General features: G+C 40.4%; 2 protein-coding genes across 2 annotated transcripts; one reads left to right on the top strand and one right to left on the bottom strand.

The window, feature by feature from the left end:
• Positions 1 to 417: 417 nt before the first annotated feature.
• LOC107845532 (NADP-dependent D-sorbitol-6-phosphate dehydrogenase) lies at positions 418 to 6,597 on the top strand (the record flags this gene model as incomplete). Its single annotated transcript, XM_016689908.2, is given in 6 exon segments — positions 418 to 554; positions 3,914 to 4,008; positions 4,089 to 4,206; positions 4,984 to 5,116; positions 5,712 to 5,931; positions 6,058 to 6,597. Coding segments are annotated over 6 exon segments (930 nt in total). The 3' UTR covers positions 6,289 to 6,597.
• Positions 6,598 to 7,620: 1,023 nt separating this feature from the next.
• On the bottom strand, positions 7,621 to 9,678 carry LOC107845517 (zinc finger protein ZAT4-like). Its single transcript, XM_016689883.2, has one exon. It carries the CDS (start codon positions 9,463 to 9,465, stop codon positions 7,876 to 7,878), a length of 1,590 nt encoding a protein of 529 aa, XP_016545369.1. The 5' UTR covers positions 9,466 to 9,678; the 3' UTR covers positions 7,621 to 7,875.
• Positions 9,679 to 9,894: the final 216 nt, after the last annotated feature.

Here is a 9,894-nt window from a genome sequence, read left to right as displayed (position 1 = left end):
AACATGTAACTAACTGTGTATCTTGACGGTTACTTGTCAATAACATATCCGCGGCTAACCATGTATCGCGACTATATAATATATCCATCTAACTTTTTTAATGTGATATTATGTAGTATGAAAATTGATTGAGCAATTAGCTCCTATAATAATGAAATTTATATTGTTTACTCTTTTTCAATGGAAAAATTACCCCTAATTCTAAGGAAGTTGTAGTTTTTGGTTGCCGTAAGAGCTTTAAAATTCTCAATTTCTTCAAGTTGACGTGGGAAAAGGAAGACCATTGGATCAATTGGGCCAACATATAAAATTGGCCCATCTTTTGCAGGCCCATATATTTATACATACACTCCAATATATAAGAAGCAAAACCTCAGTTCCAATCAATCAAGAAAAAAGAGAGAGAGAGAGAGAGAGAGAAATGGAGATTACACTGAACAGCGGGTACAAAATGCCGATGATTGGACTTGGTGTTTGGCGAATGGAAGGCAAAGATATCAAAAATCTGCTCATCAACGCCATCAAAATTGGATACCGTCACTTCGATTGTGCTGGTGCTAAATTATTACTATTATACTTCCTCCGATTTTCAATTTGTTTGAGCTATTTAACTTTTAGTCCATTTAATTTTTTCTTTTGACGTTTTCGTTATTTAGCAATATTTAAATTTCAACTTCTTCACGTAGACTTGTTTAAGACCACAACAAGATTAAAGGGAGTATTCCCTTTGCAAAGGCCGCCCAAGTGCTCTTTTTTCCTCTTTTCACTCTTCAATTGCCACCAAAAAAAAGTTGGGTTCAAGCCTTTAAAATAGCAACAACAAACAACAACAAACCCAGTGTATTCCCACCTGGTGGGGTCTGGGGGTAGGACCCAGCTCAAGACACGCGATACCACACAAACACATAGTAAAGCACAACACAAGGTTACAAGATTACATAACATAAATACGGCAACCATAAGTAATCTAAAACAAAGGAAAACACACAGATCCATAATAAAACATGGGACGCGGGCTCCTAACATGCATAAACCCCCACCAAGTAGTTCCCTACACTAGCGACTCAGGCTGGCCCTAGTCCTCTGCCCTGATTCGCGTCCTCCAGACCTTCCTATTTAGGGTCATATCCTCGGTGAGCTGTAACTGCTCCATGTCTCGCCTAATCACCTCACCCCAGTACTTCTTCGGCCTACCCCTACCCCGCTTAAACCCATCCAACGCTAGCCTCTCGCACCTACGGACCGGGGCATCCATGCCCCTCCTCTTCACGTGTCCGAACCATCTCAATCGGGCTTCCCGCATCTTGCACTCCACTGGTGTCACACCAACCTTCTCCCGGATGTTCTCATTCCGAACTCTATCCCCTCTAGTCAGCCCACACATCCAGCGCAACATCCGCATTTCTGCCACCCTCATCTTTTGGATGTGGGAGTTCTTCACTGGCCAACACTCCGCTCCATACAACATGGCCGGACGGACTACCGCCCTGTAGAATTTGCCTTTAAGCTTAGGCGGCACCTTCTTATCACACAGCACCCCCGACGCGAGCTTCCACTTCATCCATCCCGCCCCAATACGGTGCGAGACATCCTCATCAATCTCACCGTTACTCTGGATCACGGACCCGAGATACTTGAAACTCTCCCTCTTACCTACCTCCTGTGATTCCAGCTTCACTACTACCTCGTTCTCCCTTCTCATGTCATTAAACTTGCATTCCACATACTCTGTCTTGCTTCTGCTCCCCCTGAACCCTTTACACTCAAGGGTTTGCCTCCACACCTCTAATTTGTCGCTCACACCCTCTCGGGTCTCAGCTATCAGAACTATATCGTCTGCAAAAAGCATACACCACGGCACCTCCCCTTGAATACGCCGCGTCAACACATTCATTACCACTGCAAACAAAAAGGGACTAAGAGTAGATCCCTGATGCAACCCTGTCTGGACCGTGAAATGTTCTGAGTCTCCTCCCGCCGTCCTCACCTTAGTTTTCGCTCCATCATACATATCCTTGATTGCTCTGATATATGCCAGCGGTACTCCCCTCACCTCCAAGCATCTCCAAAGCACCTCCCTAGGGACTTTGTCGTAGGCCTTCTCCAGGTCGATAAACACCATGTGCAGGTCCTTCTTCCTCTCCCTATACTGTTCCACCAACCTCCGTACCAGGTGAATTGCCTCCGTCGTCGAGCGGCCAGGCATAAATCCAAACTGGTTTTCTGAAATAGACACTATCCGTCTCAGCCTCACCTCGACCACTCTCTCCCAGATTTTCATAGAGTGACTCAATAACTTAATACCCCTATAGTTGTTGCAACTCTGGATGTCCCCCTTATTCTTATAGAGAGGTATCATGGTGCTCCACCTCCAAGCCTCGGGCATCTTTGCCGTCTTGAAGATTTCATTAAACAATCCCGTCAACCACCTCAGACCAGCCTCTCCAACGAACTTCCAAAACTCGGCCGGTATCTCATCCGGCCCCGTCGCCCTACCCCTTCGCATTCTGCGACCAGCCTGTCTAACCTCTTCTACCTTAAAACGTCTACAATAGCTAAAATCCCGACACTCCTCTGAGTGCTCCAGTTCCTCTAACACAATAGCTCTATCCCCTTCGTCATTCAAGAGCCTATGAAAGTACGACTGCCATCTATTCTTAATGTGGCCGTCTTCCACCAACACTCTACCGTCCTCCCCCTTAATGCACCTCACCTGATCGAGGTCACGACCCTTCCTCTCCCTAGCCTTAGCGAGTCTAAACAACTTTTTCTCCCCTCCCTTCCCCTGTAACCCTGCATACAGGCTCTCAAAGGCGGCCGTCTTAGCTGCCGTGACTGCTGACTTAGCCTCCTTCCTCGCTAGCTTGTACTCTGTCCTGTTTACCCGTTTCTCCTCTTCGTCCTTACTTTCCACCAACTTGGCATACGCCCCTTTCTTGGTTCCCACTTTCTTCTCCACCTCTTCATTCCACCACCAATCCCTCTGATGGTGCCCGGCCCGGCCCCTAGAAACCCCCAACACCTCACTTGCATTCTCCCTGATGCACCTAGCCGCCCTATCCCACATACTATCCACGTCTCCCCTACACTCCCACACCCCCATTCCTGCCAACTTCTCCCCTATCTCCCACGCCTTCACTGGCGTCAAGCCGCCCCACTTAATTCTAGGTCTACACTCCCTACTTCTCCTCTTTCTATTCTTCTTTATACCCAAGTCCATACCCAAGCCTTTAAAATAGCCTTTCGCAAAAATGTAAGTTAAAAGGTTGCGTATAATACAAATGTCCCTGCGCATGCGGGAGCTTTAGTGTACTGACGCTTTTGTGTGTTAATGAACTATTATAATTAATCTTATGGCCAATCCCTTAATCTTTTTCAAGTAGAGTTTTGCTCCTTACTAGCTGGGGTAATGGCGTATTGTTGTTTGGAAATGGTTAAAATCCCAGTGGAAACAAAAAAAAATAGTAGATTTCTTCCACATTTGTTAGTTTAAGCCATGATGGACATAGCTATCGGTGTATTACTATATATGCTAGTGGGAGATGAGAGGTATTAGGGGGAATAGTTAAGGTGTCTACAAGCTACCTGGACATTGCCTTTAATTTTTTTATTTATTTTTAAATATTAAAAGATGTATATTATGTTAAGGGTGTGCGCGTCGTTACAAACGAGTGTTATGCTACTCTTCGCTGATGCACTTAAGTTTTGAATGTGCCTTTAGCTACTAGATAGGTAGATTCCTGGCTAAGTTGCATGGACTCTCCAAAAAAGTTGTCGTACTAGTGTCGGATCCTCCAACTATACACTACTTTTGAAGGATCCAACACGTACCTGATGACATTTTTGAAGAGTCTCCGGGCTACATATTTTCCTGGAATAGTGTGACCTGAAGTTTGGTATTGGTTGCTTGCAGCTGACTATCGAAATGAAGCTGAAGTTGGGGAAGCACTTGCAGAAGCGTTTCAAACGGGGCTCGTCAAGAGGGAGGATCTTTTCATTACAACCAAGGTTACTGCAAACAGATGTCTGACTCACTTTTAGTACTTTGCTACGTATAGCTGGCAATAACTATGGCTCTCTTTTTGCAGCTTTGGAACTCAGACCATGGTCATGTTCTTGAGGCCTGTAAAGACAGTCTTAAGAAGTTACGCCTTGATTATCTGGATCTCTACCTTGTTCATTTCCCTGTAGCCACAAGACATACAGGTGATACTGCTTACTTTTGTGCATTTATCTCTTTTTTGAGTTGTGATGGAGTGAGTCGGGGTAGACCGTAACTTATGGCTGATAAGGCATATTAGCTATTGCATTTTTATCAGATCATGATTATTATGCTTATTGTAAAATGAATAGCTGGTATTTCGACAAGTATCCTGCTTGGATCAATGACACGTACTGATTGTTGGTGACATAGTGATTGATAGACCAAACATCTGGTCTATGTCCTATCCCTCTTTGGCCTACAGTGGGTTATGACCTCTTATGTCAGAGAGGTTTTTGTTAATTGGAACTTCTGGTTAGTTGAGAAATCCATCTAAAGAATCTGGTCTATGGTTCCAGCTACTATTTTGTGGTGCTTATGGACAGGGAGGAACCAAAGATGCTTTGATGTCAAGCTCAAGGCCAGATGCTTAGTTCTATCTTTTGCTGGGTTAGTCATACACCTGTTTTTAACCCAGACATATTCTTTGATTTTGTAGGCTGACTAGTTCTTTGATGGGTTTTTTTTTTTTGGTCCATTCTTGGAGCTGACTCTTCCTACTTCTGTAATTGTGTATCTGTTGGATGCTTTGTTTATCAACACCACTTATTTCATTTAGAAAAAAACTATTCAGCAAAATCAATAATTGATGTAACACATATGTTATTGATCTAAAAATCTAGTAATCGATACTCTACGTTAATATTTGCCATGGCTTGGAATCAAAGAATTTTCTGTGACTTACTGAAATGGCTCATTGTGTTGCTACTAAATCCATTCAGGAGTTGGTACAACAGATAGTGCATTGGGTGAGGATGGTGTTCTTGATATAGACACCACCATATCATTGGAGACTACTTGGCACGGAATGGAAAATCTAGTATCCCTGGGGTTGGTTCGCAGCATAGGAATCAGGTTGGTTTACGACTTAAAAGGCTGTACTCCCCCCCTTTATTCAGTTGCTATTTCCAGCAGATTCATTCTTCTGCTTCGTGATACTATCCTACTGTGGATGATCGTATAGCTGAAGTGAGGTTTTGTTGACAAAAACCAGATGTTGTTTGGCCATTCAACTAACAGTTTCCTCCTCTTAGTTTGTGTCACTGCCCAATGTTCAACTAACAGTTTCCTCCTCTTAGTTTGTGTCGCTGCCCAATGCACTGACAAATACGTAGTGTTTCAAGAAACAAAAAGATCTAAAATAGGAAATCAAGTTCTTTAATACACATGCAGGCACTTTGTGAAAAATTGCATATTGCAAATCACAGACTCTAACTGCTCACTGTTGCTTGAAATGAGCACATTCTTCTTTTAGGTTCTCTTTCCACAGCAATCCTGAAATTGTGAAAAAGTCAGCTCTATCACCTACAACTCTTACATGTTTACTTTCAGTTGTGGTGCACGATTACGTTAGTTTAGGCGTAAGCAGTATGCTATCATGCTATTCTTTTAAAATTGAAGTTAGTTTTCAAACTAATGGGCTACTCTTGCATTGGGAATCAATTTGCAGCAACTATGATGTCTTTCTCACCCGAGATTGCCTAGCATATTCCAAAGTGAAGCCTGCAGTGAATCAAATTGAAACTCATCCTTATTTCCAGCGTGAATCTCTTGTCAAATTCTGCCAAAAGCATGGCATCTGTGTTACAGCACACACCCCACTTGGTGGTGCTGCCGCTAATGCTGAATGGTTTGGTACAGTGTCATGCCTAGAGGACCCGGCTCTAAAAGTAATTCCTTATGCTCTTACATTTTCCATGTTTCATGGATTGTCCTTATTTGAAGTTTCACAAAGATTTGATTCATATTTGCTAGTTTGGTGTAACGGTGGTTGTTTTTGCTACTTATTGCATCAGTGTCTAGCTGAGAAATATAAGAAGACTGTTGCCCAGGTTATTCTGCGCTGGGGCATCCAACGGAACACAGTTGTGATTCCAAAATCATCGAAACTGGAGAGACTGCAGGAGAATTTCAACGTTCTCGTCTTTGAGCTCACCAAAGAAGACATGGACGTCATCAAAAGTTTGGACCGCAACTACAGGACCAACCAACCTGCAAAGTTTTGGGGCATAGATCTGTATGCGTAAAAGTTTCATATGCCTCATCTTGGCACCAAGGTTGGTATAGGAACCAGGAAAAGGGACAAGCTACTTAGACCAGCATCTTATTTGAGTATGGCAGAGTGAGTTTATGTTATAGGATATGAGGGAGTCTGACTATTCACTGTTCTACCTGTGATGTAATTTATGTTTTTTCATTTCAAACTAGTGTACTAAGGATGATGGATGATGGTTGGTTGAGTTTATGGGAGTGTGCATGCCCCTTCTCCCTAGGGCAAAACTTCTCCCATCCAACGGCAAATAAATAGAACCATCCGCTATTAAAGTGCTGCAAAATTTAAATCTTTATACAATATATAGCTAGAGGTTGTGAATGGGCAGGCAGATTCAAATTTTGGTGGTGATTTACAAGAATGGCTTTGAAGATAGGTGTAAATTTAACTAGTTTAACAACTTTTGGCTTTTGGCGTTGAAGCTTTGCTCATGGGGCAATGGGGGTCAAAAGTTCATGACCACTTATTAGCAAGGTCATTTGGGTTTTGTCAAAACAGGTCCTGACTTAATCCCCTCAAAATTTGCTTGGCTCAAAATATGTCAGGTTACTGAAATTTTTTCAAGATTCAATTAAAATAGGAAGCTTGTCTAAACATCTATTCCAGCCGTGAGTTCCATTTTACAACCCCTTTTAATTTCTACCTGTTCACTATACTAAATATACAATTTTACTTATAAAATATCAAGAGAAAAACACAATTTGTCATGTTCTACTTTTAATATTAATTGTTTATTATTCGAATCATTTCTCAAAGACCTAAGATTACTAAATATCGATGGATATGGATATGATAGTCAAATGTTCATATCAAAATTACTTCTTAAACGAAACTGGTAACATTGAACTCAATGTTAAAGAAAAAAAAAGGAAAGAAAATGATCAATACTTTTGAGTTTTGACCAAGTGGTGACACATGATGGTGGACTTGTCTTTTTGGTCAACCACCAGCCTAATTGAGGGATGGTGGACTTGTCTTTTCAATTCTAGTCGACCACCAGCATAATTAAGGTGCAATTTGCTTTATATATTGGGTCTGGAAAGAGGAAATGGGTAAGGGGATTAATGATATGAGGAATCAAAAGTTAAGATAACCAATTAAACTATAAATATATACATAAGGTACGTGCAACATAAACTAGTACGTGTTTGTAAGTTTATTAGAAAGTAAAAAACCATTCCAATTTTAAAGGGATGTGAGAAGCTAAAAAGAACTTATTAACACATCAATGAAGATTATATTATATCATAATTGACTAACTTGAATACATGAAACTCTGAAATAGATTGAATATACAACTAAAAAATGGACAAAAGGTTAAATGCAAGGAACACGATTATATTTATCTCATTCGTTTACAAGAAAACAGAGTTCAAAGAATAAATGGAGCAAACTATATACTGTATTTTCACTAAACAATGGGTATGTATAGTTTTTTCTTTTTCTTTTTGGGATCTTTTAATTACAGTATGTGCATAGAAATATATACCCTGGTGAGACAGGAGAAAACAAAAAACCAAAACCAAAATTAAAAAAAAATAGGGGAAAAAATGCAAATAGTTTATGAGTCAGCTTTAACCTCTGGTGTTGGACCAATACCAACCTGTAACCATTGTGAAGGATTGCCAGAAATAGTATTGATATCATTTAGGTCACTTAGTTTTGCTAACTTCGACTTGCTATCTGCTTCATCATCATCTTCTACATTAATTATTTGTGTTGCATTATCTTGACGGACGCCATTGTTTTTGTCAGTGCTATTATTATTGTTGTTGTTGTGGCTGTTATCGCGATTCTTGACGTTGACATCCTCATTTTGGTCACGATTCTTGTGGTAAACAACATTGTCTTTTGTTTCCTTTTTTTCATGATCACTATTTGTACTACTCCATGGATGCAAGTGTATATCTGTGGAAACTTCTAAGGAATTAATTATATTCCAAGGCCGTTCTTGCCTTATTCTTGACATGTCTTCATCTGGTGGGATGTTAAGGTCCAAAGGATCTTGTTTCTCCAAGGCTGAACTTTCATTGATTTGTTCAAGGGGATTGTGAAAATGAAATTTTGGTGTGAAGATAGAGGAATGATCAGCTTGAGAGTTGGAAGTGATCCAATGACACCTTTTGTGTCCACCTAAAGCTTGTCCTGTTGAGAAAACTCTATGACATATTGAACATTCATGGATTTTTGATTTTCTCTTTGAAGCTTCTACTAATGAGGACCCTTGTTGGGATTGATAATAAGATGATGATTTTGAACCTTCTAAGTGATTATTATCTCCATGTGTGGTCACATCATTATCATGATCTAATTGATCTTGTTTGGCTGCAAAGCATCCTTTAACCTTCTTGTGACTTGCCCTATGTCCACCTAAGGCTTGGTGGGAATTGAATACTTTCTTGCATGCTTTACATTCAAACAATCCTTTGGGAGTCCTCTTAGCCTTGTCCAAGCTAGGTAAGATAAAGAAGTCACTTTTTCTACGATGTTCGAGATCTCTGTCTTTATTCACGAGGTCGAGAGTATTAAGGTAGGCCATTATAGGGTTCCGCCTCTCCTCCTCCTTACTAGCGGAGGCGCATGACTCCTCCGGCTCGACGGTTAATGGGTCCACCCTTCCATTGGCTAAATCTATAAGCCATTTTGCAAGAAGAAGATCTTCTTGCTCACTTGAATAAGTATTACTATTATAAGTTGAAGTAAAAGTTCCAACTTTAGTCCTCAAGGACCTTTTCCTTTTAGACCAACCATAACCTTTTCTTTCACCAATATCATATTCCTCACCATCAGAACCAGGTGATGATACCAAGTACTGATCATCATCACCATCATCTGAACCACAATATTTACCATGTTCAAGAAAAGATTTCCATGACAAGAATTCTTTTCCACAATTCTCACATACCTTAGTGCTCTTTAGCCTATTAGGGTTTGCTCTTAATTGGTACATCTTCTTATGATCACTTCCTCCATACTTGTCTTCCCAATCACTAGCTTCATCATCATCATCCACATTATTTGCAGTCTCATCTCCAATCCCATGAGCTCTCATATGTCCACCTAGAGCTCTCCCACACATAAAACCCTTCTTGCAAACTCTACAAAAATGCTTAAAATTTGGCTTTTGTAATTCTTCATCAACACAAGCCATGACTATAACAACAAACAAAAAATAAAAAAATTTAAAAAGCTTCACACTAGTTAATTGAGTCAACTATGTATAAGAAATTCAAAGACAACATAAAGAAGAAATGCATGTTAGAGTGAGTTTATTATGAGGATGTATAATTAATATGAATCAAATAACAAGAAATGTTGCATGGGTTGTTGTTCTTGTTATTAGTAGAAGTTGTTGTGGACTTGTAGGGTGAAAAGAAAGAAAGTCCTATTTTTTAGTTAGAGCCAATGGTTTATAAATTTATTTGTGTGAGGAGAGGAAAATAGGAGTTCGAGTGGGAGTGAGGGAGTGAAGGTGACAAGTGGAAGGAAGGAAACATTGGGCTCAAATAAACTTGAGACTTTTTCTATACATTTAGTGGTGGTGGTGCAGGAAGTTGATGTATCTTTAAAACTTTAAACA

Source organism: Capsicum annuum, chromosome 8 (genome assembly GCF_002878395.1).
Source record: "Capsicum annuum cultivar UCD-10X-F1 chromosome 8, UCD10Xv1.1, whole genome shotgun sequence".
Classification (NCBI taxonomy): domain Eukaryota; kingdom Viridiplantae; phylum Streptophyta; class Magnoliopsida; order Solanales; family Solanaceae; genus Capsicum; species Capsicum annuum.
The sequence above is the reverse complement of the archived record's forward strand: the minus strand, read 5'-3'. Positions and strand labels throughout refer to the sequence as shown.

Bases quoted from the DNA above. Each gene is read 5' to 3' on its own strand.
- LOC107845517 (XM_016689883.2), bottom strand. From the start codon at position 9,465: ATGGCTTGTGTTGATGAAGAATTACAAAAGCCAAATTTTAAGCATTTT.